This window comes from Capricornis sumatraensis, chromosome 2 (assembly GCF_032405125.1).
Source record: "Capricornis sumatraensis isolate serow.1 chromosome 2, serow.2, whole genome shotgun sequence".
Classification (NCBI taxonomy): Eukaryota; Metazoa; Chordata; class Mammalia; order Artiodactyla; family Bovidae; genus Capricornis; species Capricornis sumatraensis.
Window position 1 is genome coordinate 72,608,462 of NC_091070.1, and position 23,508 is coordinate 72,631,969.

The following is a 23,508-nucleotide window of genomic DNA, read 5'->3' on the forward strand; positions in this document are numbered from 1 at the left end:
TTATGCTTCTGCAGACATCCTTCCCTGGTGGCTCAGATGGTAAAGAATTTGCCTGCAAGGTAGGAGACCCAGGTTCGATCCCTGGGTGGGGAAGATCCCCTGGAGAAGGAAATGGCAACCCACTCCAGTATTCTTGCCTGGAGAATCCCATGAACAGAGGAGCCTGGTGGGCTACAGTTCACGGGGTCGCACAGAGTTGGACACGACTGCAGGAATAACACTTTCACTTCACTTTCAGATATCCCTTATTTTCTTTTGTGTTGGAAGCTATTTCCTTGGATGTTCAGTCTCTAACTGTGAAGGTTGTAGCCATTTCCCTGGTTCTGGTTTGGCCTCTGAGGTCTTCCTTACATTGATTTTTGCCTGCCTACCTGGATCATCACTGCCATTGCCCTTTCTGCTGACCTGAAAACCTGACGTAGCCTGCTTGTTTCTTTGGCTGGTACCCTAGGGGGCCGGAAACTCCTGTCAGTGAAGTCATGAACTTAAGGTAAAATTATTATCCCAGGAATTCTATAATGTGCAAAGATATTATACACGAGCAGAGTACCATGTGTTAATTCATACTCATTAGAGGCCCTCACCCACAGGAATGACACCCAGAACTTGTCACATCACTGAGAACAGAGATGTGGGGCCCGGAGTTTGGACAGAGGATGTCTTCAGTAAGTGAAGTTTCAGAAGGGAAGGTGTATTTGGGAGCTCTGAGTAATCGGAGACAACAGGACTCTAGGTGGAACCAGGTGCTGGAGGCTCCAAGTTCACAGTGTGCCTTTTCTATAAAAACCGATATCCTCACCTAATACCCATCCCTACCCCAATTTTGTGTTGTTGATATTGTTCAGTTGCTAAGTCATCTCCAACTCTGCAACCCCATGGACCGCAGCACCCCAGGCTTCCCTGTCCTTCACTATTTCCCAGAGTTTGCTCAAACTCATGTCCATTGTGTCGATGATGTCATCCAATCATCTCATCCTTTTTCACCCCCTTCTTCTCCTGGCCTCAATCTTTCCCAGCATCAGGGTTTTTTCCACTGAGTCAGCTCTTTGCATCAGGTGGCCAACATATTATAGCATCAGTCTTTCCAGTGAATATTCAGGGTTGATTTCCTTTAGGATTGACTGATTTGATCTCTTTGCAGTCCAAGGGATTCTTCAAGAGTCTTCAAGAGAACAATTTGAAAGCATCAGATCTTCAGTGCTCAGCCTTCCTTATGGTCCAACTCTCAAATCCATACATGATTCCTAGAAAAATCATAGCTTTGATTGTATGGACCTTTGTCGGCAAAGTGATGTCTCTGCTTTGTAATACACTGTCTAGATTTGTCATAGCTTATCTTCCAAGGAACAAGTATCTTAATTTACCATCTGCTGTGATTTTTGAATCCTGAGAAAATAAAATCTGTCCCTATTTCCAATTTTGCTCCATCTATTTGCCATGAAGTGATGGGACCAGTTTTGTTTATATGTCCCATTATTTTTTCAACATTAGTTGATACCTTAACTCAAGCTCCACTACCTCCCAGTCAAGTCACATAATTTCAGCAAGAATCACAGACTACAGGTTTTAAATGACCCCAAATTGGCTCTAACCTCAGTACAAAAACATACCTGGTCTCCATACAAATTGCCAAATAAAGACTTCATTTCAGGCAGCAAATAAATTTACATGAAGGGACTGGAAATGCTACAATGTAAATTACCTGTTACAACAATTTTTTCAAAACCCACAAAATTCACAGCTATCCTGAAAATACCTCATTTTCAAATTAATGCATTTTACTTTAATTTGGGGTTTGAGGTGTACGTGTTAGGAAGGGGTGGGGCTTGTGGCGGCTGCAGGCAAATAAGTTAAATTCAAAGAATAGAATTTGAACTTTTGCAAATGAGTAAACAGCCAAAACAAACACCACTTTGGAAAAAAAATACACATTTTCTCCTTTTGAAAAGCAAGCAATGCCTAAGCAAAATACCTTAAAAGTGAACTAAAAAGCTTTTCTAAAATAAACAACTCTGCTTGTGATCCTAAATTGGGACCATATGGACATGTGAAAGCTACAAACGCACTATATTTCGACTCCGAGTTTCTGCCTTCACTGTTTGCGTGCCTCCGAGTAGATGCTGATAATGTTGCCTTTGGTCCCAAAGGAACCTGAGATTCTTAGATCCTAGGATGAGGGAGCAAGCAAAAGAAGAAAGAAAAGGAATGAAAACAAATGCCTTTCAAGACAAAATATCTGAACAGTGAGTTCTATTTTTGCTTCCTTGCCAGCAGGCGCGACTCAACTCAAATCTCTTCGGCACATATAGGATGATGCCAGCGAAATGGGGTGCATTTACCAGGGATGCTGGCTATGTGGGGAAGTCCCTGTTGAGGAACCAGGCTCACACTCAGAACATTAGGATAGCTTTAGCAAGCCGCCTGGACTAGCCTCCTGCCCTGGGGCAAATCAGTGAATAAGCCAATTCAGCATAGATAGAATCATTCCTTTGTTTTTCTCAATTACCAAATGTTGTGTGCTTCGGGGTCACTTGTCATGAGTTTAGAGAATGTGAATATTGCAACATAAGTCCTCACCATTCTAAACAGCTTAAACTGAATTCCGTTACTAGGGAGGAGGAGAATTGAAGACATAGCATCCATCGCTAATTGTACATGATTAGAGGCTATTTTCTCATTCTGGGGTGCGTCTTTCTTTTCTCCCACAGTGCTCATGGTCTGTTCCATGAAGCTGGCACTTATATTAGGTGTGTATTTATGTGGACATGTTTTGTTTCCTGTAACTGGATAGCAAATCCTTGAGAAAGAGATGATGCCGCCTGGTTGGGGAGGGGGTGGTGTGCTTGCCTTGAAAACAATGAGTGAAATGAGTTCAAGCATTAATTTTTAGTTTTAAGTGAACAAGGATGTACTACTGTTAATAAAGAGTTCAGCTGTTTTTGAGCCCTTGTTCCTAACTGCCCCAGGTACAGAACTGTGGGCATCAGAATGAAAAATAAGTAAGATTGTGAATCTGGGCTCTGTTAATTGTGCTATTAGGAAATATTGATTGGATAATGGAAGGAGTTTACATTTATTGAGTGCTCATTACATTCCAGGTACTTAGTTATGCATTTTGTATCTTATGCCCAAGTTAAAAAGGGTTTGGGATATCATCAGATGCCTGACAACATGTGGATTTGAACCTGAACAAAGGGAAGCTATAAAGTTTCTTAATAAAAAAGGTGCTTTCTTTCTGTGCATGTATGCCTGGTCGCTCTGCTGCTGCTGCTGCTGCTGCGGCTAAGTCGCTTCAGTCATGTCCGACTCTGTGCGACCCCATAGACGGCAGCCCACCAGGCTCCCCCGTCCCTGGGATTCTCCAGGCAAGAACACTGGAGTGGGTTGCCATTTCCTTCTCCAACGCATGAAAGTGAAAAGCGAAAGTGAAGTCGTTCAATCGTGTCCGACTCTTAGCGACCCCATGGACTACAGTCTGCCAAGGCTCCTCCGTCCATGGCATTTTCCAGGCAAGAGTACTGGAGTGGGGTGCCATAGCCTTCTCCGGTCTAGTCACTCAGTCGTGTCCAACTCTTTGAGACCCCATGGACTGTAACCCACCAGTCCCCTCTGATTATGGGGTCTTTCAGGCAAGAATACTGGAAGGGGCGGTCATTTCCTTCTCCAGGGGATCTTTCCAACCCAGGGACTGAACGTGCATCGCCTCTGTCTCCTGCATTGTAGGCGTATTCTTTACCCAGGCTTGTCTGTGGATCCTCAGTAAATGAAAATCAGTTGCTTTTCACAACTACATTTGAAATTTAGGACTCTCATTTCTCACCAGGAATCAAGGCAAAAAAGGCTTTTTAATGCACAGAGTTAATTTTGAGAATGGATATGTACAGAAACTACTTTTTAAAAAAATTTATTGAAGTATAAATACAGTAAATATTATAAATCAATATTGTATTATTTTTTGTACAGCAAAGTGATTCAGTTATGCATATAAATATATTTTATTTTCCATATTCTTTTCCATTTTGGTTTTCTCATAGGATATTGGGTACAGTTCCCTGTGGTATACAGTAGGATCTTGTTGTTTATCCTTCCTATATATAATAGCTTGCATCTGCTAACCCCAGACTCCCAGTTCTTCTCTCCCCTACTGCTCTCCCCCTTGGCAACCACAAGTCTGTTCTCCATGCCTCTATGTGAGTCTGCAGAAACTACTCTTAATCGTTTTCATTCTTCCTTTGAGCCCACTGAAATTACTGGGATTGAAGGAAGAAGAAACAAAGGTTAGACATTAAAAATTTTTTAAATCCCACCCCTCAAGTTGGCCACTTCTTTCAGGTGTTTCTCCCTCATTAATAAGGGCTAAGTTGTTTCTTTCCAGCCCTTTCTCCTTGCTTCTACTCTTTGCTCCAGTTCAGACAATCATGTGCATTGAAACTGCCTGAATGCTGTGCTGAGAAACCCAGGCATGATTGTATAGGAGGTGACAGATTACAGGCATTCTCATTTTATTGTGCTGCACAAATGATGCAGGGTTTTGTTTTGCCTTTTTTTAAAAACAAAACAAAACAAAACAAATTGAAGGTTTGTAGCAACCCTCCATTGAACAAGCCGATCAGTACCGTTTTACCAACAGCATTTGTTCTTTTCTTGTCTCTGTCACATTTTGGTGACTGTCACACTGAAAGGGAAAGTGAAAGTCGCTCAGTCGTGTCCGACTCTATAGTCCATGGGATTCTCCAGGCCAGAATACTGGAGTGGGTAGCCTTTCCCTTCTCCAGGGGATCTTCCCAACCCAGGGATCAAACCCAGGTCTCCTCCATTGCAGGTGGATTCTCTACCAGCTGAGCCACAAGGAAAGCCCAAGAATACTGGATTCACACTACTAGAAGCTTTTTCATTATCATATTTGTTACAGTGATCTTGTGACCACTATGACTTTCTGAAGGCTCTGATGATGGTTGGCATTTTCTAATAAAAATGTGTCTTTTTTTTTTTCAAATGTGCCCTGATACCGGTTTTTTTTTTTTTTTTAATTTTAATTTTGTATTGGAGTATATAGCTGGCTAACAATGTTGTGATAGTTTCAGGTACACAGCAGAGAAGCTCCGTGATACATAGTAAGAATGTATGTATCTTCTTAATGAAGGTATGTACATAGTTTTTTAGACATAATGCTTTGCACACCTAATAGACTACAGTACGGCGTGAGCATCACTTTTATATGCACTGGGAAACCAAAACATTTGTGTGACTGGCTTCATTGTGATATTTACTTGATGGCAGTGGTCTGGAACCAAGCCCGCCACATCCCCAAGGCCTGCCTAGCGTCCTCCAAGCTGAGGAGTGATGGCTCTTTTTGTAAAACTGTGTGTGTTTCCAGGTTGTGAGGTAAACACCACAAACCTCCGGGCCAGCCAGCCCTTCCTCATTAAGGCCCCCTGTGTCCCCTCACGTCCAGCCGGTGCTGCCCCGTCACAGGGTCCACACCTGTCCTGCGGCCTCGGAAACCACTCTCAGGCGCCCTGCCTGCCCCGCTTCACCTTCCTCCTCAGCCCCGGGGGGAGAATGCCCAGGTGGCTCAGCGGTAGAGAATCCACCTGCCAGTGCAGGAGAGGTGGGTTCCATCCCTGGGTGGGGAAGAATCCCTGGAGGAGGAAGTGGCAACCCACTTCAGTATTCTTGCCTGGGAAGTGCCATGGACAGAGGAGCCTGGCGGGCCACAAGCCGTAGGGTTGCACAGAGTCCGATACGACTGGGCGCGCACACCTCAGAAACGTCAGCCCCACCAGGGCCTTTGTTGTCTCGCCACTTTCTTTCCTCTTTCTCTGCTGCCCCCTCCTTTGCACCTTTGAAGGGAGAAACAAAGGAAGGCTACACTCATTGGAATCACCTATCTGACTGCTTCGGTCTCCCAGACTGTGAACCAAAGGAAAGCTGGTCATGGCTTTATAAATGATGTATGGGGACACGCGGAGGAATGAAGGCCCAGACCGCAGTGTATTTTTAGCGTCTGCTGTTTGTGGTAACATAAGTGAAAACTGCTGGATGCCTTCCCTTCAGCTGAATGGCTGGTATTCAGGCGAGTGTGCCCGCTGCCTGCCAGACTCTCCTCACGGAACTCCCTCTTTATGAGGTGGGTGACTGGCTCCTTGGCACCAGGCTGCCCCACCACAATTCTCCTTTATTGCCCAGTCGCATGGCTCCCCAGGGGCCCCAGCATGGGGCTGCGGGTGAGACAGCTGGCCACGAGCTTGTCAGGGTGTTACCAGATTGCAAGGCAGAGTCTGCAGGGCAGGGGCTGTGTCTGGATGCTCTAAAACTTCTGGCATGAGGCTAGCACTCAGACACGCGGGAACCACGATGGTGAGGCCCGTGGCTGGCGCCCCATCTCAGAGTCATTCTGCTGGTGCCTGGCTTGAGGAGGATGTCGACCCCCACTGGTTGCTGACACTCTGGAGCCTCAGAGTGAGATAGAAAATATGAGAGAGGCCTCTTATGCCGACAGGTCATTCTACCAACGATTGCTCTTGAGCTAATCTTTGGAAAGGGTCCGGATGGGCTGTCTGAGGCCCCATGGGGCCGTGGAAACAGCCCTGGGATCCCAGGCTGCAAATAGCACAGACTGGCTGAGCAGCTTTAGGCAAGTAAAGGTCTCCCAGGACTCACTTGCTCACAGTTATGAGTGGTAACTCTTGTCCTACTGACCTCACTAAAAATTTTTAATAAAGATATTAAAATAGTCTAAAACAGTTGAAACCATAATGTTACAGAAAGGCAGGGGAGTGGTGCAGTCTCTTCTATTTTCTTCATTTCTGACCAACCTTAACTTCTACCAAAACCATCCCCCTCTGACCCCAGCTCTTGCATCATGGGGCAACCCATGGGGCTCCGCTTATTCCCTGAGAGGACAGTGCTTATTCCATGAGAACGTACCTTCATGCTTCATGAGCGAGGTCTTTGCTTTCAGTCCCTACAGGATTAGTTTGAATGAAGAAAGGTGCAGTGGGCTCCTTTTCTTGTGAAATGTGTGAGAGTGCCTCTATAATTAGAATAAAACTGTCTGTAAAGGGACTTCAGCTAGCTATAGTTCCTTTATCTGAAACCTTAAGTGACTTTCAAAAAGCCTCTCAGTGGCCACACTGAATGTCACAAACTCCATGAACCTAGATGGTCATGCCAATGTTCTCAGTGCTAATTTACTCTTAGTTTGCATCTAACTTGAGTAAGTCTGGCTCTCTCCCTTTCTAGCCCTTGATACTGAATGCATGGGTAATGGAGCAATAGCATCAGCATCACCTGGGGGCTTGTTGGAACTGCAGTGGCAGGTCCATCCCTCATTTGTTGATCAGAGTCTACATTTTGACAGGATCCTCAAGTTATGCACACGTGTGCGGTAAAGCCAATTAGAAGACAAGACTTGCAGGCCCTAGACCTACTATTTATTTATGCACTGCACTTTATTATGAAAAGGATTGAGGATGACTAGGATTAATAGCTTACAAAGAAGGAGAAGACAAAGAACTTTAAAAGCTCTAGCAGCTGGGACCACTTATTACAGTTGTATTGCTGTATACATTTTAAAGCTCTGAGAACACACTGCTGCAGCATTGTAGAGTCACAGGTATTCCCAATAATAGTCCCAAAGTATCAAGAAGAGGTAAGGACATATTCCGAAGTTGCTGTTTATAGAAGCAAAAGGGCTTAACATTTATTTGGCAAAAATGAAATATTTTCTGTCTATTCTAGAGACATTTGTGGAGTGATACGGCCATGATGGAAACAGATAAATAAAGCATCATCACCGGATAGAGTTAATTGCCTGAAATAATTTAAAAGCTGTAGTGAAAGATCCCATGTTTAACCAATGGCATTATTTTCCCAAATAAAGGGACCTCTAGATTTTGGAAACTTCATGTGAAATGGAGCAGAACCCCCATGGTCCCTCCCACTACCCCACCCCCACCATGACCTCTGCCTGCCTTTTGTCTGTGGAAAACTTTAGTCAAGGGATAAGTTTAATCAGAGAAATGAGAACTTGCAGAAACAAAGGCAAACCATCAACGGAGACCAAATAATAATAATGTAGTCATTCAGCATAGCCAAGGACCTTTATTTCTTTCTCAAGGGCTGTAGATAATATTCTGAGCCATATCCTGTGAGCTGTCTTATAGATACTACAACATCAGGTGGAGAAGTTAGCTACGTGATGACCAGACTGTACCCAGGACATGAGCTGCCACAATTCTAGGAACTGTCCTCAAAGAGACGGGAACAAATGGACCCTGGAACTAAAGGTTCACTGTCCTTGAAGCAATCGAGATGACACTGGTCAAAGCACCGAAGACCAATTGGAAGACCACTGTCAGATCAGAGAAGACTGTGCTGTTTCTGCATGTAGCCCCCTCCTTCTGTCTGTAAAAGCTCTGGCCCCACTAGTTGCCAGTTGGTGGGGAGTCGGCCTTTGGACAGATGTCCGCCCCCACCCCCAACCCTGGCTGCCAGCATCTGAAGTGAAGCAAACTTCCTTTTCCACCACCGTGGCATGTTTATTGGCTTTGGGGCAGTGAGCAGCCAGATCCCCCTCACCTCTCAGTAGTGCATGGACACTTGACTCCTCTCTCCCTTCTGCACTGTTTGAGATTTCTCTTATTTCTGCTCGTGTTGTGACTGCTCCACCCCAATCTGTGTCACCGCTCCCCTGAGTCTCAGCAGTAGTGTGTTATTAAGCCTTCTTAACTTCCCTCCGGTCTACGTTTGTACAGTGACCTTCAGAAAGATGCTTGAGTACACTGGATCTGGAGTAGAGGGCTGAGATTTTTTTAAATTCCATAAGTGATTCTGATGTGCACCCTTGGTGGGAAAGAGGGTTTTAAACTATTGATAAATTAATGCTCTACACAACATCCAATTATTATATCACTCTTCTTCCTATAAAGCTTTGGTTGCTGTTTGTTATTCTATCAGTTCATAATTTTCTGCCTGGTATTAGCTGTCTCTCCTTCTATTTAGCTCTTCCCTTCCAAGCAGTGCTCATCATTGATGCTCAAATATTCCTTGCTCTCACCTACCTCTGTGCCCTACGTGTGGCTTTTCCTTCACCACCAATAAGAATGGATCCTGCCTTTCCTGCTTCAACTCAAATGTCACCTCTTCCATGGAAGCTTTCCTGGAAGGTTCCCTATTTCCTGAATTTCCACATCATTTAGAATACCATAATGAATTATATCAAGGAGTGTACCTTATCATGTACCACTGGCTTGTTGTTTTGGTGCTGAACAACCAACTAGAATGAAGAACTAAGTAGGGAGCAGGAATCCTGTCTTTCACATTTGTATTTTCTATGGCACAGAGCATAATCATTGGTACGTTGCTTCTTGCAGGCAATCCTTCACATTGTAGATCTAGGTTAGATATTGCTTCTCTGCATACCTGTGACATCTCACTGTAACCCTGTCACATCATAACTCTGCATCTTAAATGTATTTCCTTTCTTTTTATTGAGGTATAGTTAATTTACAATATTGTGTTAGTTTCAAGTGTACAGCAAAGTGATTCAGTTATATATATATATACATATAAAATATATATATATGAATATATATATAATATATATGAATATATATATTCACACACACTTTTTCAGATTCCTTTCTATTATAGGTTATTGCAAAATATTGAGTATGGTTTCTTGTGTTATAGAGTAGGTCCTTGTGGTTTACCTATCTTACATATTGTAGTGTGTATGTGTTAATCTGAAATTCCTAATTTTTCTCTCCCCTCCTCCTGCTCTCCCTTTTGGTAACTATTAGCTTGTTTTCCATGTGTGTGAGTCTATTTCTGTTTTGTAAATAAGTTCACTTGTATCATTAAATGTGTATTTCATTATGCATCCCTTACAAAACTGTAAACTCTGTAAGAGCAGGAGTCATATTTACCTGGTTCATCACTGACCCTCTAGTCCATGTCTTGATAGTCATATATACTCAATAAATATTTTTTAAGCTGACCGAATAATAATTTTAAAATATGTTTCGTTTTTAGAGACAAATGGACCAGACAGCATCCTTGGCATCCTAACAGTTTGAATGACTTGGTTTCAGGTGCAAAATAGAGCAGCATAATCTAAACACTATACTGAACCAGTTAACTAGCATTTGATTGTATACTTAAGTATATAACTTTCTAGTTATTTTCTATATGTGGTTAGTTTTGTTGGCTGGCTTCCCTGATGGCTCAGGTGGTAAAGAATCTGCCTGTGAGATGTGGGAGACCGGGGTTTGATCCCTGGGTTGGGAAGATTTCTTGGACAAGGGAATGGCAACCAACTCTAGTATTCTTGCCTAGAGAATTCCATGGACAGAGGAGCCTGGCAGGCTATAGTCTGTGGGGTCACAAAGAGTCAGACATGGCTGAACAACTAACACTTTCACTTTCTTATCTATAAAATTCAAGCTCTTGGAGAACAAAGGATAGCATTAAAATTTTTTTTATTTTGTACTGTGGTATAGTCAGTTAACAATGTTGTGATAGTTCCAGTTGAACAGCAGAGGGACTCAGCCATACATATATATGTATCCCTTCTTCCCTAAACTCCCCTCTACCCATCCAGGTGCAAAAGATAGAAATTTTTTTTTTTTTTTTAATTTCCATCTAACTCCCATAGTTCCTCAGCGAGTATTTTTTGATTTGATGTAATTAAATGTAGTTTTAAAAGAGCCTGTGTTATATCTGCCTGGTGCTAAACATCTGTTGCTTCCTAACAAGTGTGCCATTCATTCTAATGGCACTGGTGCACAGAGGTAAACAGAGCCTTGGCAGGCCTTCCATAAAGGAAACTGTGTTTGCTTCTTTCATTAATTGCTAGTGGAGCATTAAGACATGCATCTCCCTGAAGCCAAGTTGGATAATTCCTGGCACTTAAGCCTAGGGTGCTTTCAAAAGTTGAGACATGTATTGACACACCAGAAGGCATGCCCTATAGCAATCACCAAGGTGGCTCTAATGCCAAGATGGTATAAAGCCTCAGATATATCAATACCAAGCATACAAGTCTGTCTCTCTAAACTTTTGTGGGTCTTGGGTTAACGTGAGATAATAACTGTGAATTTCTAGAATGTCTCTGAAGGCAGGTACCTCAGTATAAATTGGAAAAATCTTCAGAGAGATATAGAAAGTTTAAAAATAAAACAATCAAAGGTTCACCACACAAAACAACAGAATGAAAGTGGCAATGCTAATAGCAGAAATATGTGTCAAGATATGATTTGTCAATTGTTATTAATTTTGCCAGTTAATGACGATTAAAATGAAGAATTTATACTCTTAGACATAGCAATTAGTATAGCATCAAAATGCTAAAGCAAAAACAATGAGAAATAAAAGATACTGACAGACACTTACTGGTAGTAATAGATTTCAACACAGCCATAAGATTGTGATAGATAAAATATGAATAAGGACATAAAAGAATGTGATTAATAATGTTGGATAATTGGCTATATTTAGATATTTATGGGTTATATAAAAATACATCTTAAATACTCACATGGAAAATTTATAAAAATAATACCTTTCTTTAAAAATCCAGAAATTTTGTGCACTACTCATTCAGTGAGCTATAATATAAATGTAAACAAAAAAAACCCAGTTATTTTATGGTATCCATATTTGGAAGCTAGAGGAATTTGGAATTAGAGGTACAATTATCCTTTTAAGAATTAAGACTCTGCTCTTCCACTTGCAGGGGGCCTGGGTTTGACCCCTGGTTGGGGAACTAAGATACCACAGGCCATGCTATGTGGTCAAAACAAAAAAACAAACCAAAAGAATAAGTGTTAATCAAGCACAATAAATTAAGACAGAAAGATGCAATGTGACTTCAAAGAGACAATGGTATTCCCAGGACATTGGGAGCTAGCCATGATCCTACTAAATATATTAATATTTCCAAAGGAGAAATAGGTGTTGATCTAAATGGGAGCTGATTCAACCAACAAAGAGGGAGAAAAACAAGTGTCAGAGGTTTATGCCTTGGCACAACTTGTCCAGGGGAAAAGGGAGACTCACCTAGCTCGACTTAAGTTACATAACCCATTGGCAAGACCATTCTTCCTCTGAAGGTGGAAGTATGGTTGCTTTATGCTGTGCTGTGGTTAGTTGTTTTAGTCGTGTCTGACTCTTTGTGACCCCCAGAAACTGCAACCTGCCAGGCTACCCTGTCCATGGGGATTCTCCAGGCAAGAATGCTGGAGTGGGTTGCATGCCCTCCTCCAGGGGATCTTTCCAACCCAGGGTTCAACATATCTTGCAGTTTGTGTAATTCCCTTCCTCTACTTTCATTCAACCCCTTGCCACCCCCATTCCCCTCTGGCAACTACTAGTTTGCTCTCTGTATCTGAATCTGTTTCTTTTTTTTTTTTCATTTGTTTTGTTTTTGAGATTTCATATATAGGTGAGAGCATATAGTATTTCACTTAGTTTAATACCCTCCAGGTCCATCCATGTTGTCATATGGCTGTGTAATATTCCACTAACTGACATTCTCTCTCTATATATATATACACACACACACACACACACACACACACATACACACACACACATACACACACACACACACACACATCCCCTTTATCCATTCATCTGTTGATTCATTCAGTTGCTTTCATATCCTGGCTATTGTAAATAATGTGGCAATGAATATTGGACTGCATATATCTTTTTGAATTAGTGTTTTAATTTTCTTTGGATAAATACCCAGGAGTTGAATTGCTTGATCACATGGCAGTTCTGTTTTTCATTTTTTCAGGAACCTCAACAGTGTTTTCACAATGGCTGCACCAAAGAGTTAATTTTAAAAATAGAAAACTGAAATATCTAAGTATTGATAGTACTTTTGTGAAGGGCCAATAGTTTTGTAACTTTAGAAGATGAGAGGAGATCGTGAAGGATAACAACAACAAACCTACTTAAGTTTTAAAAACTTATGTTAGCCAACTATTACAAATATAATATCCAGAAGTCAGTCAGACAACATGGAAAGTGTTTGCAGGAAATGTAATGCCCCAAGACTTGATACCTTTATTATGTAAAATGTTCTTGAAAGTTGATAAGAGAAACACTGAAATTCCAAGAGCATAAACAGACAACTCACAGAAAAGAAATTAAATCGGGTAAATAAACATGGAAAAAAATCAACTGAGCTAGAAATCAAAGACACTCAAAATGAAACAGTACTTTTTCTAAAAGCCTTTAAAATTAGCAAAGAAAACATAAAACTTTATTTTTGTAAAATCCAATACTGGTTAAGATGTATAAATATAGAATTCTCAGATTTTGTTGATATTTTATAAATTGGTACCTCCTTTCTGGAAAACAGTTTGGCAATATAATATAAAGAGCCATAAAAATATTTATAGCATTTGACCCAGTAATTTGACTTCTGGGAATCTTTCCTGAGGAAAACTAATCCAAAATATGGAAAAAATTAAATGCCTAAAAGCAAATTGGGAAACACTAAACATCCCACAATGGGAGAATGATTAATCTGTTGTGGTAGAATCACTGGATTGAAGACTACATGGTCATTTATAATCATGGGGATAGAGACCGTGCAGCCACATGCTCTAATAGTAAATGAAAAAGGAACAAATGCATAGAAAGAGATACACAGGGAAGAAAAGATTGAAATAAATACACCCAATTTCAAGTGGTTGATCTAGAATGGGAGAAGGTCAAATATTTTTTTCTTCATCCCCTTTTATTGGTAATTGGTTGTCATTCAGCCTGTTCTTCTATCTGGATGCCAGTTGCACACTTTTCTCTTCCCTGAGCCCCGTGCCAACCTTGCAAAACCCAGCCCTTCAGTGCCACTCAAGCTCCAACTTGTCCAAAAGCCCTCGTATCCTATCAGCCTAATGAAACCCTCCCTTTCCTCTGTTCCAAGCACTGTATTTTAACATGTCCAGCATAGCACATACACGGTGTGCCCTGAGTGGAAATGATATTTGTGCAGTTTGTGCCTGTTTTCACAATGAAAATTTTAACCCCCTAAGGGCAGGAACTATTGTATTTCCTTTTCTCTCTCCACAGCATAGAACACAGTACTTTGCTTGTGTGGTGTGCCTGAATAAATAGTGGTTGAAATGAATGGCATTGCCCTGAAATGATCTTCTTTTGATTTCCTGGCAGGTGGAGCTCATGAAGGTCTGCAACACTTGGGTCCCTTTGGCAACATCCCAAACATCGTAGCAGAGTTGACTGGTGACAACATTCCTAAAGACTTCAGTGAGGACCAGGGCTACCCAGACCCTCCAAACCCCTGTCCCATTGGAAAAACAGGTAATGGGCATTAGTGGGCATGCTCCTGGGTTCCCATGAAAGGTAGGAGCTTTCGGAGGAAATTAAAAATGCTAACATTGGCTACATATGTTCAGAGAAATAGTATTTCTAGTCCCATGAGCCCCTATGTATTTATTTGTAGGTGGATTGGAAAGGGAGGTTGATTCTAGAACTCTTGGTGAGTTCTGGTGTTCAGATATACCTGCAGAGGACTCTCTTGCCAAGGCTTCATCTTCTCTCTCCCTCTTTGGGAGTTGATGCTCTTTTCTGCATGTGCTTCATTTTTTAATAAAAGAGAGGGTTTTCTCTTTTTTTGCCTCTTCTTTGATGCAGTTGCTGCCCACTTTGGAACTTGTTTCCTTTGTGGATGGCCCATGTCCTTTTGTTTTCCTCACTTCTCTTGACAACTGACATTTCAACTATGTTGTAACCAGTGAGCATCTATCCTGAAATATTTCCTTGGGAGTTGGGAGGTGGCATGAGAGAGAGGGGACCCAGGAAAGTCAGTTGGTTAAGGAAGTAGGTTGAAACCTTCCTTGCTATTCATGTATTGCTCCCAACTTTCTACCCCCCAGTGCGAAAGAGGATGAACGGTGAGTGAGCTTCACTTATGCTGGACTTTGAGCAGCTTACTTTGCTGGTTCAGAGTAGTTTCTCTAGACAGAGGACTACCTGAATTCAAACCCCTGGTCAGGAGATGTGACCTCGAACAAGTGAATAAACTGCTTGCATCTCAGCTTCCTTATTTGCGAAATGGGGGTTATTGGGGAATTAAATGAAATTACCCATGTTAAGCACTTGGCACATCACCTCATGCAGAGTAAGGACTCATTAAATATCATCCAGACTGTAAATAGCTTTGCCACTAGTGAGCAACCAGAGTAGTCTTTTCCCTCCAGCCCAATAATAATAATGTTAGTATTTATTGGGCTTCCCTGATGGCTCAGATGGTAAAGAATCTACCTGCAATGCAGGAGGCCCGGGTTCGATCCCTAGGCCGGGAAGATCCCTAGAGAAGGAAACAGCAGCCCACTCCAGTATTCTTGCCTGGAGAATTCCATGGACAGAGGAACCTGGTGGGCTACATGGGGTCGCAAACAGTCGGACACGACTGAATGACTAACACTACACTTAGTATTTATTATCCTTACTTTACATATAATGAGCCTGAAGCTTCCAAAATAGCTTGCTCAAGGTTATTCATGTAACAAGTAGCTGAGCCAAGACTCAAGCTTGGGTCTATCTGATTCAGGACCGTGGACCTACCCACTAAGACATGCTGCCTTGCTCTGAAAATTCTGACAGTGTTGGTACCTCAGCTCTTCTTAAACACAATACAGGCTCTCTTTGAAAGAGGTTCCTTCTGAGAGATAGCCCTTTTTTCATTTAAGGTGAGGTCTCTGTTTCCCATGGGGGACAGAGCCTCCATCCTGGGATGGGACAACCAAAATAGTTGGATGTGGCCAAGCCAGTGTGGGGATGTTGGCCCAGGACTGTAGGAAAATCTAAATGACTGCACAGAACCAGTGATTCAGCCACATTTCACTTGCTTGTGAGGCTTTGGATGAGCAGGAAGAAAGACCAGTTTAAAGTCTGAAGAGTAACAGTCTCCGTGGGGATTTGGTTAAACTGATTCAATATCATATCAGACAATGGTTCTTAAAATGTAGTCCTGGCAGTATCAGTATTACCTAGAGACTTATTGGAAATGCAGATGTTCACCCCTATTCCAGAGCTATTGATTTAGAAACCATGGGGGTAAAAAATAAAAAAGTAAAATGTTAGTTGCTTGCTGCTACTAAGTCACTTCAGTCATGTGCGACTCTGTGTGACCCCGTGAACTGTATGTAGCCCACCAGGCTCCTCTGTCCACTGAAACAGAAACCCTGGGGGTAGGATGCAGAAATCTGTATTCTAAGCTGCCTTCCCTGTGATTCTGGAGCATCCTGAAGTCTGGAGACTGCTGTTAGAGGAGAATGGAGGGAGAGCCAGAGTCTGAGCCAACAGATCCGCTGTCTAGTCCTCATTACAGTGTGTCAGCTTACTTCCTTGGGCCTCAGTTTCTTCATCTGTAAAATGAAGACATAGTCAGGGCCTTAAAAACGTTCAGTGTAGTCCTCGGTAATCCTTGAAACAAGTAATATGGAGATCTATGTAATCAAGCCCTAATCAGTAGCACTTAGGAGCTCTGAGATGGAGCAATCCTGGCTGGCTGATAGAGTTGGATAAAAACCCAGCTCCCAGGCCCTTTCTTGTCTGCCGTTATCTTCCCTTTCCCTCCCTGCCTTTTCATTAAGCTAGCATACTTCTCCCTCTTTGTTCTATCATAATCTGCATTCTAGAAAAAAAAAACTCACTTGCTAAATTTAGCCATTATTTGTTAGAAATTGCTTGAGACATGTCTCATTGAGAATCATGACACCACATAGTCCAGCCATCCAAGAATATCCTTCACTTCCCTCTCTAAGCCACACTCACCTCTGAATCATGGCTCACTCAGCCCGGTAGAGCAGCCGACAGAACTCACAGTCTGTCCTGGGCCTCAGGGATGTGAGTTCCAGGGAGCATTTTCGGGCTCCAGACACCTTCGGTTCCCAGAGCCACAGGCCTCTATCTCTGCATCTCAGTTCGGGCCCACTCAGAGGTACCTGAGAAACGATTAGGAAGAGGTTGTGAAGCTGCCATGAGCAGACTGCCTGACCTCTTTTGCTTTGCTCTCCCTTTCCTCCATGTTAATTGCTCTAGATGAAGAAAGCAGATAACCAGCTCAGTGAGAAGTGGGGAGCCATGTTAGAGTCACATTAGGGTTTTTTCCAAATGCTAGTGCTTTCCTCACAAGCTTCCTGCTGCTAAGAAGGGCTGAGAGACTGGATGCTGAAAGCTACTGGTAGGCGTCGGAGCGGTCTCAAGAGACCAGACTACCTGCCTGATTGTGTTGGACCTCTTTTAGCAGTGACCTTGACGCTTCACTCTCCCTTTGAAAGGAAGTCTCTTCCATTTCCCTAGTTAGTAGTAGTGTAGTTGCTAAATCGTGTCCGACTCTTGTAACCCCGTGGACTGTAGCCTGCTAGGCTCCTCTGTCCATGGGATTCTCCAGGCAAGAACACTGGAGTGGGGTGCCATTTTCTTTTCCCTAGTCCTGCCCAAACCACCTTCCCAACCTCCCCGCCCCCCACCACTTTTAACGCTATTGTCTATAAAGCACATTAGAGACAGGAAACAAGACTCAGAGCACTGTGACTTGTAATGACGGGGCTTAGGTAAAAGCAGCAGCCAGGAGGGATAACCTTTTCCTGTGTTTGAATGGAAGACATGCTTTATTTCAAAGAGCATTGATAATATGAACTGTCATTTAAAGAGAGATGGTGAGAAGGGAACTAAGACATAGAGGAAACCTATTATGGGCCAGATGCTGTATATGATCATCTCTGTTCCCCATAGCTACTCTGAAAGGTAAGGATTTGATTATTCTCATCTCATAGGTGAATAAATGGACTTAGGCTAAGTTAACTCTCCCAAGGAACTAAACCCATCTATCACTCATGAGCCAAGATTTCAACCCTGAGCTCGGGTCTATCTTTCTGACTCCAGGCTTACCCAGTTACCACTACAACACACACCATCAAGTTCTGTCTAATAATTATTTTTCTTATATAATGGACTTTCTCCAAGAAGCCAAAATCATTTCAAAAGAGCCACCCAAGAGAAAACAGAGTAAGTCATGTGAAATGGAAGTATATCAGTAAAGGAAATAATTGCTGTTATGGCAGACAAAAAATAACACTGGCTTAACACAATAGAAGTTTATTTCTTATTTGTGTGAAGTCTTGCCAGAGGTGGGTGAGGGTGTTGTGGAGGTGGATGGTTCAGCAACCCAGACTGCCATCTTTCATCTTTGCACTTGACAGCCACAGTTGCCCTGGTCGGCAACATGTAGCAAGCAGACCAACAGATGCTGGGGGTGAGGGTGGGCCTGGGAGAGCAAGAGAGGGGGTCCTCCAGAGGGTTTTTATGGGCCAGGCTTGGAGGTGGAATACATCACTTCTGCCCACATTCCATCAGCACAAATCCAGGCATATGACTCCACCTGATTGCATAGCAAGGCTGGGAAATTAGCCATGTGCCGACGGGGAATGGGAAGTGGGTTTGGTGAGCAGCCAACCATTCTCTGACATGGGTAGGAGAGGAATGGGAATCTGGGATGAGCAAATCCCAGAAGGATATTGATTTAGAATGACTGATGTGAATACATTCTGACCTTTGGATGTCTAGTTGTTTTTAATAAATTAACTCTTAGAATAACAATAGATACTTGGCTGTTCCTCAAAAACCTTTTGTTGTTTGCAGTAGATGATGGATGTCTAGAAAACACCCCTGACACAGCAGAGTTCAGTCGAGAATTCCAGTTACACCAGCACCTTTTTGATCCAGAACATGACTATCCAGGCTTGGGCAAGTGGGTAAGTCCAATCTTAATTGCTAGTAAGCCGTATACTCTGGTACTCTGAAGGTACTGATGGCAGAGAGAAACAATATGGGTGGGGAGAGAGAAGGAAAATTGTTTAGACTCTGATTTTTTTTTCCCAAAAATCTCTAGTTGAGAGGGACTTTTAATTCCAAACCACACTCACTGCCTAGAGCACAATATACCAACCCATTTGAAGAGTCAGTGACCTGAACCAATCTCATCAGCTCTAATCTCAAGAGGGTTCTACTGTGGTCTGCTCCATAGGCTGTGTCATAACACGTCCGAAAATCTCATCAGTGTTTCATGCACCTCTTACAGGAAGTATATGAAATTTCTGTTTTGAAAAAAAAGGATACTAAGAAAATTTGCAGGTTTTTCCCCTAGACTGAGGGAGGTGATCTCTGCAGAACTAAGGGAAAACCATGCCAGAATCTGAGAAACAGACACGCAATTCTGCTTTATGGAAAAAGAAGAAAAATTCCAAAATATGTGGCAGTGAACTTGCCATCAATGGCAAGAACCTATAACTGCCAGTTAAGGAAATTGTTTATACGCACTTGGAAAGAGAAAGCATGACCATTTGGCACAGGTTTGCTAAAAACAAGTTTTGTCGATCTAATCGTATCCTTCCACTTGCCAGCATTATTCATTTACTTGCCAGCTTGATGAGGGAAATGAAGTGAGCATAGTGCGTTTGGACTTTAGCAAAGTATTTGATGAGCTCTTTCATGATATCCTGTTGGAAGAGGTGGAGAGAGACAACCTAGGCAGGAAAACATCACCGAAAGGGAGCTTATTAAAGAGTCCATGTCGAGAGGGAGAGCAGTTTCACATGTATCCTATGTGTCTTAGCGATATCCCACTCCACATTTTTATAAATGTTTGTAATAAAAGCTATAGAGCATATGCTTATCAGATTCTCAAAGAAAGACACAGAGTTGGAAGGGAGAGCATTGAATGACAGAGTTGGGATTCAAGAAGATCCCAAATGGCTGGAATAATGAATTGAACAAGATCACAGTGGAATGGAGATAGACCTATTTTCCTGTGGGTTGGATGATGTAATCAATTGCAGAAGCCACGTGAGCAAAGTGGAAAACTACTAAGGAGGGTTAGTTCACGTATACGTAGGCGGCCAGTGCGCCTGTAGGAGGAGTGAGTGAATGAGGAATGAGCAGATACTCCTAACTGCCCAGGCCTATCTAAAGCTATAGGTCTCCATCACTGGCAGCCAACTTGCTACCTACTTTACTGGGAATACTGTGGTCTCAGAACTAAACTCTCTCTCTTCCTTTTTACATTGTTTTAGAGAGAGAGAGGTCCCTCCTCATTAATGACCACTTCCATTTTTTCCATCATCCAAGCAATGAGTTTGATTCCCTCTCCAGTCAACGTGCACATGCTTCCTGTCTTAAAATGACAAAGCACCAATGCCCTCTAAGTTAATTTTGCTCCCTCCAATATGCATTATTCTATTTCTCCTCTTTCTTATAAGCAGTGATGTTAGGGAGAATTTGCAGAGCCATCTGGAAGCCTACTAGCAGGGTTTAAACATGTTGGATTACATAGGTAACCATCTATAGGTTCTTGAATAGGAGGCTAAAATCATGAAAGTGTTCTATAAAAGTTATTCTGGTGGCATATGGAAGGAAGAGATATAGAGAGAAGAAACTAAAGGTGGGGAAAAAAATATGGAGATAATTCTAGTTATGAAGGCTGTGAACACAGAGAATTTAAGTGAATCTCAGTAAAGCAATAAGAATCCAAGACATTTCAAAGGGAACTAGGGGACTGACTAGATTTGGTATATGGCATAAACATAGCATGAGAAGGTAAAAAGAGCTGTGTCAGGTTTGTAAGAAATGGGTGGTATGAACGTTTCCTCTGAGGAAGTTTTTTTTTTAAATAAAGGAAGAAGAGAGGGAAGTAGGAGTGAAAGAAAGGAGCAGAGGAAGAGTAGGAAAGAGCAGGGCATAGAGGAGCATTAGGAAGGAATCTACAAGAGATGGGCGGAAGTGCCACCTAACAGAAGCAAGGGCCTGGACAGAGCCTGCTGTGTTCCAGGCGCTTGCTGGGTGCTCGCTATACAATAGTCATTGACATGCTATTGGTCTCAAGGAGCTAACCAGCTTGGGATAAATTGCATGAAAATAAAATGAACCCACCTCAGCATGGCTCAGCTTCCTGATCAAGCTCTACCAGGTGCAGTTACTGGGGGAGATGGAAGAGAATAGGCAAGGAAGACCCAGGGCTGAGGACTCACATGGCCAATTGTACAGTAACCACTGAGGATGCCAAAGGTGCTAATCTGGAAATGAGGGGAAGGTGCGAGGGGAAAGTGCGAGGGGAAGAGGGAGACCAGTCTGAGTGAGGATGTGAGAGAGATGGAAACTTCCCTCTTGTCAACTTTCCTCCCCTCTTCTTGAAAATCTTTGCAGATCTCTCTCATCGTGTGCCACTCCCAGCACTCCACTATGAAGTCAGCTACCCTCTCATTGTTTTTGCCTCTTTTCAATACTGATTTCTTTCCTTTGAGTCACTGCCATTCACTGTCTACATTAGAGCTAAAGACTAGAAGTTTAGGACTATTACAGATCAATGACCAGGAACGATGTTTACACACCTTCCTCATCTGTAATTATGTGTCTGTTTAAACTTGTTTCCTTCATTTATTTTCTCATTACCACCTAGCAGTCAAGCATGAGTTCCACTTCATGTGGAAGTGTGAATTGAGTATGTCTTGCTTTTCTAAGCTGGGGTCCCCAAGCTTTCCTTAGCGTTCATAAAGAATGATGGTCTCAAGTTCCACTGTCCTTTAAATTAGCAAAGGGATCATCTTTCACAAGAGAGCTTACACACAAGATCCTGATTCCTTTTTTTTTTTTGCTGGTAATGTTTCCCTGTGTTTGAGGTGAGCTGGAGCTCAGCTGAGTCTTGAGTAGTGATTCACATAAATATCAGCATCTGTCTAATTTCCTGCATTTCTCTCTCTTTGTTAATGCATCAAGATACATTTATTAAATGCACATCATATACCTTCCAGGCCCTGAATTAGGTGTTCAGTTCAGTCGCTCAGTCATGTCCGACACAAAGATGATAATAGCCATTGTATTTTATAAGACAGTAAATAGTCATATTTGTTGAGCACATACTGTGTGCCAGACAGTGCCAAATACTTTATGTGAATTATTTCATTCAATCTGCCCTTCCCTATCATGCTCATTTTACAGATGAGGAAATACAGGCTTAGAGACTTCCCTGGTGGCTCAGATGGTAAAGTGTCTGCCTACAATGCGGGAGACCCAGGTGCAATCCCTGGGTTGGGAAGATCTCCTGGAGAAGGAAATGGGCAACCCACTCCAGTATTCTTGCCTGGAAAATCCCATGGACAGAGGAGCCCGGTAGGCTACAGTCTATGGGGTTGCAAAGGGTCGGGCACGACTGAAGCGACTAAGCAAGGATGCATGAAGAGGGAGTTTAAAAGGTCTGCCCAACCCCACGGAGCTGATCATTGACAGAACTGGGATTTGAACCAGAACATTGGACTCTAAGAGTTCCCTAAAAACTGGATAAATCTCTTTTCTTTCCATGGCTCAGCACTCACAGTGCGTCCTGTACAGTGGTTCTGTCGAGTCTTGTCTACAACTGGTTGTCTTTCAGACGATATGTCACCTGGAGCTGCCGTAGACAAAGGCTGGCTACCATAGATGTCAGCCAAGCCCTCCTTCACACATCCGTTACTGAGTGTTACTCACTTAGGAAGACGTTGTCTTGAAAAGCAAATGTTTCTCCGTTCCTAGTGCTTTTCACATCTTTTCACCAGCAGCTTGGGTGACTAGAGGCTCCTGCTTAACCGGATGCAGCTGTGCTGGGCCTTGAACCTGAGCCGTGGGAGAAATGAGACACAGGACCCTCTGCCTTTCTTTGTCTTTCACGCCCTTGTTGTGTCTGAAGAGTCAGATGCTCTTCACTTTGGGTTTCTCTCATGTTTCCATGTCATTAGTCATGAGCTATGCCTTTCTGATATGTTCTTCTTAGTATTCCCCTTGGGAAATGCCTGGAGCCAGTTTATCCCAGAATTGGTGGTGACTTGGGCAAAGTGGTGTCTGCCAGATTTCTCCAGTGTAAAGTTACTATTTTTCCCTTTGAAATTAATAATTAATCTGTGGAGATTTACTTCAAGACTGTATAAATATTCTGTCCCCATTAAACTTTCAACTAACAATTTTAGTATCCACTGATGGCACTCACCAGAATAATGATAACTATGGTAGTTTTAAAATGGTGCTTTATTTAAAAATGTTACTATTCTTTCGGCATTTCTTGGTTGGCATTCTATTCTAAGCAAGAGTTTCCCCTGTTCCCCATTTTTTAAAAAAAATTTTTGTCAGTATAGATTCATTGTTCCCTATTATTATTTGTTTTGCTGTTCAAACTGTCCTAGATTTAGCCAGTGGGAGTCTCTGCAGGCTGGCTTTTCTTTCCTTTCCCCATGTCTCATCACTTTTTGAGTACTTCCTTACTTTCTGGCCCAATTAGATATCCCAACTTCATTCATCCTTGTACTTTCCCTACCCTAGCTCTGGAATCAGACATTTCTCCAAGAAGCCTCCCTGGTTCCATTTAGGAATGGAATTTGAAACCAAGATCTAGGCAGTCTTCCAAAATCTTGATGGCACAATGGAAAGCCCTCTTTGTGAACT

At 42.5% G+C, this 23,508-nt stretch overlaps 1 protein-coding gene across 4 annotated transcripts in view; it reads left to right on the forward strand.

Annotated features, from left to right (window-relative positions):
* The window catches only part of SCG5 (secretogranin V), a 53,164-nt gene that overhangs the window by 21,863 nt on the left and 7,793 nt on the right, over positions 1–23,508 (forward strand). For 2 of the 4 annotated variants that reach the window (XM_068964669.1, XM_068964671.1), the window contains exons 2-3: positions 14,188–14,337; positions 18,685–18,797. In XM_068964669.1, coding sequence (XP_068820770.1) covers positions 14,188–14,337; positions 18,685–18,797 — 263 coding nt within the window. The remainder of the gene's footprint in view (positions 1–14,187; positions 14,338–18,684; positions 18,798–23,508) is intronic. The other 2 variants (XM_068964670.1, XM_068964672.1) reach the window with 1 other exon arrangement.